At 36.1% G+C, this 3,997-nt stretch overlaps 2 protein-coding genes across 2 annotated transcripts in view; both read right to left on the reverse strand.

Moving 5' to 3' along the window:
* LOC106111025 (diacylglycerol kinase eta-like) overlaps positions 1 to 3,758 on the reverse strand; it is a 10,496-nt gene extending 6,738 nt beyond the window's left edge. Inside the window, 4 exon segments of the mRNA XM_013292991.1 lie at positions 8 to 82; positions 166 to 371; positions 2,834 to 2,925; positions 3,561 to 3,758. Of these exon segments, the coding sequence (XP_013148445.1) occupies positions 8 to 82; positions 166 to 371; positions 2,834 to 2,916 (364 nt within the window). The 5' untranslated portion in view covers positions 2,917 to 2,925; positions 3,561 to 3,758.
* Positions 3,759 to 3,843: 85 nt separating this feature from the next.
* LOC106111026 (diacylglycerol kinase eta-like) overlaps positions 3,844 to 3,997 on the reverse strand; it is a 39,481-nt gene continuing 39,327 nt past the window's right edge. Inside the window, exon 5 of the mRNA XM_013292992.1 lies at positions 3,844 to 3,902. Within this exon, the coding sequence (XP_013148446.1) occupies positions 3,844 to 3,902 (59 nt within the window). The remainder of the gene's footprint in view (positions 3,903 to 3,997) is intronic.

A 3,997-nucleotide genomic window follows, 5' to 3' on the forward strand; every position in this document is an offset into this window, starting at 1 on the left:
CCTGCGCCCGCCAGCTCGAATACCTGCGCCGGGTTCAGCAGTTGCTTGAAGCGCCGCAGGAATTTTACGCCCTGGTTGTCGCCTGCAATAGATTCATTTTAGTCTATTCTCATGGCTCAGTCGCTACTCTGTCCAGATCTTTAGATGTATTTGGTGAAATTCTACCTGATCTTGAGTTGACGAATACAATAAGTGGTGAGGCATTGGGTGGTCTGTCGGGTAGCCAGCCGTCATCGGGACCTACGGAGTGCAGGCGGGGGGGAGGCACGACGGAGGCGCGCGCGGGGCCCAGCGAGCACGCCGCGCGCCAGCCCGGCCGGCACTGCGCATGCACGCACTTGCGGCACCACACGCAACGGAAATCTTGCAGACTAATAAATTAAATACATTTGCAAAGTGGAATTTTTGAAATATTCCTACGGAGTCTTATAAGTTTGTTAGACTTACATTTTCCTGATCAAATTATTTATTTGTAATGAATGATACCACTATTAATAATTCTACATTTTTTATGAGGCAGTTCAAAAAATAAAAATACGATCTAATACATTATGCGGAGGATGGGAGAATAAAAACCATAACATAATTTTTTCTGTATCGATTGTAATCTGTAGTTGAAAGCTTTGTTTACAATGACCTTGACGATAAACCGATTTTTCCACACCTAGCGGTTTTTAACCCCTTCATCAATTTGTTATAGAACCCGAATACCATGAATTAAATATTATCAAATTTAACGAATAAACTGAAGAATGCAAGGAGCATAAGTTTGTATTAAATAATTGAATTTTATGAGTTTCCATCTACACTTGAACAGATGGAATAGATAGACATTTGTACATAAAGGGAACTCTATCAATACATCTCGTTTACTAAAGTGTCGGCAACCCGAGCCGAAGTCGTTAGACAATTCTTGTACCAAGTGCACTCAAGTCGGGCGACGAGCGCCTGCTGAAATCTATACCAAGTCTAACAAAGAGAGGGCGAAACTTTGTGGAGTACTGTACAACTTCGTTAAATGAAATTGATTAATGATTTATTTGTAAGTTTATAACATCGAGAAATATTTCATTCAGTCTTGGAAATTAATTTTAGGTATTACATTAATTAACTTAGTTATGTTTACTGTCGTTACCCCATATCTAGATTGACCTATCACTTAGACTTTCTTACGGTTATGAAATACATAAATAAGTATTGAAAAGAACAAAAATGGAACTTAAAAGAAGACAAAAATTACTTCAAACAAGAATCGTTTCACGCCATTAGTTGTTATCTTTGTGAGAAATTTTAAAAACTTCTAACGCTCCCTGGCGAGTTGCAGAAATATAAAATGTAGGTCAAAGCTTGCGCGGAGCTTTTGTAAAGCTTTAACACGGCTTTGTATTATAATGTACTACATTGTTAAACTATACCATTATCCGACGCGCAATCGTGTACTATTGTAAAAATATTTTTTTTATTGTAATAGACATTTAGACATATTACTTAAATTATAATAAAAAATCCTTTGTATTGTGTTGCAGAAGTAATTAAAAAAGCTAACATATACTTAGTCTGTTTTTGGCACCGACTAATCGGAAGTCTCTATTTAAATTTCTCTTTTTTACCGCCATATAAAATAATGTCTAGAAACTTTCAGATCATCCTGTATATTGTACATTTTACGTAATTGTATAATTTAATTGCAGTCATACTTGTATACATACTCTCTCTGTTTTATCAAAGGGAATAAAATTGATAACATGCGTTAACGATTGTGGTAAAAGTTCTGCGGTAACATTTAAATGTTATGCATTCGGTCCCGTATCGTAGCTACACTTCCCACCAGTCATCGCTCGGTCTAAATAAGATCTGGGTGACCGACATACGGGAAATGCTTCATTTTAAATTCAAACCGCTTTCAGTAATGTCGCCCGGAACGTGTAGAGTGACCCTTATTATACCAAACCCCGGAATGTCCTCAACACTGATATATACATACCTTCGCATTTAGACACCAATAAAAGTAGAATAAAATTGAGGTTGTTATTTTTACATTTATAAGAATACGAAATAAAATAATGAGTTTTTTGGGAATCTATGCTAACTAAATAAAGAGGTAAAATTTGTATTTTTGTATGTATTGAAATAACTCAAAAACTACTTGAAACATTTAATAAATTCTTGCAACATTAAAAAGCTATGTTATCACTGAGTAACTTTGGCTATTTTTTAAATTACACGCAGACGAAGTCGCGAGCAACAACTAATCAACTATAAAAGGAACATTGATTCATTCATAAAAAAAGCCTAAATTTAAACAAACAATTTACTAGCATTAAAATTACTGGGGCACTAAAATCAAATGATTTTTCTTAGGTTCAGAATTAACCTGCCTAATTAACACTAAAGGACTTTAGCGTCCAATGACTATGAGTACTTAGTATTAGCTAACGATAAACAAAAGACTATTATGTCTGTGCATAGGAACAGTTCTAGTTTACGAGTATATAGACATCGTGCGGTAACAACGATTAGTGTAGACCATCACAGTAATAGCACTCCGCTGGCCGCAGTTCACTGAAGCGTGCAAATTGCACACGTCTATTTGTAGAGTCATTCCGCTTTACGTTTGAATGAAATTCAAAACGTATACTGTGGTATTATTGTAACAATGAATTAGTAAATTAATTTAGCATAGAACATTAAGTTGGTAATATTTTAGAAACAACCTTAAATAACAAAAATGAATTTGTTAACTTTTACTTGATTAGGTAGCTGATGTCGCCATATAAATAGAAATTTCAAAAGCACTAGGGATTTATTTGTATAAAGAACCAAGATTGCTTACCGCAACACGGAGCCGCAGGTCTTGTCGCAAATGTCGCACTTGGCGGCAACCGGCAGATTGCCCTCAAGCCATTGGTGCGGCATTATTATGTTCTAAAACAAAGTGTTGCATCAATAACACAGTCTTGATGTTTTGCTAATAAAAATCGCTAGGCGCCTGTATGAATTATTGTTTTAAATTTAAAGATAATTATTTCAATTCTACTATTATCTACTTTATTTGTTGTTCATACTAATGCAAAAACAGATAATATATCTTTTGAAAAACGTATCCTTTTTTTTATTATGTGACTCTTGATTATATTTCAATGCTGAAAGGTTCAAATGACTGGATTATTTTCAATGAAGCGTACGGATTGAAAATTTGTAAAGATAAGATTCACAAAAGATGGGGCGGAACATGTATTTTATTTTGTGTTGAAAGCTTTCCCAAATTAACGAGCAACGAGCATCCCTCTCAAGGGTTTTGATGCGAGGAAGGATGTTGAATTATGACCATCCGGTCCCTACGCGGCTAATAATTTTAGCATAGACGAATAAATTTGTACGTCGATAAAAAGAATTACACATAAATTTTCACTGTGATAAAGTTATGATACAAAATTTTCTTAACTAAAATCATATATTTTTTACAAAAACTACTACTCATAACATGTAATTCATATTAAGTGCATGGCTACGACAAGTCTACTGTATTACTTAGAGGTACAGAAATTGACAACACTAACCCCTTCAGCGTCCTCCACAACATGTGGCCCTAGGGAGGCAAGTGTGGTCCATTTGCAGGATGGGGGGGCGCGCGCGGCACAACGCTTATGTGCCTTATATTTGCATAGCTCGCAGGCCAGCGCGTGCGCAGTGCCCAGCGCGCCCAGCGGCTCGCGACACACGTTGCAGAACGTCGGCCTTGCGTGGGTTGCCGCATACCTATGCCAACGAGATATTTTATTTCCTACCCATGAAAGTAGGACGAAAACTTGCTATAAAATTTACTGTACAAATTTATTTAAGTTAATGACGAGAGATTACAAAAAGATACCGTTTCGGATTGCCAGTAGAATCGGTACTTTCTACAATAAAAAAACAAAACCGACTTCCAAACAAAATACACGAAAAACTAAACAAAACGCACTAAAAACAAAACAAAATACACCAAAAACAAAAT

This window comes from Papilio polytes, unplaced genomic scaffold (assembly GCF_000836215.1).
Source record: "Papilio polytes unplaced genomic scaffold, Ppol_1.0 DF824180.1, whole genome shotgun sequence".
Taxonomy (NCBI): Eukaryota; Metazoa; Arthropoda; class Insecta; order Lepidoptera; family Papilionidae; genus Papilio; species Papilio polytes.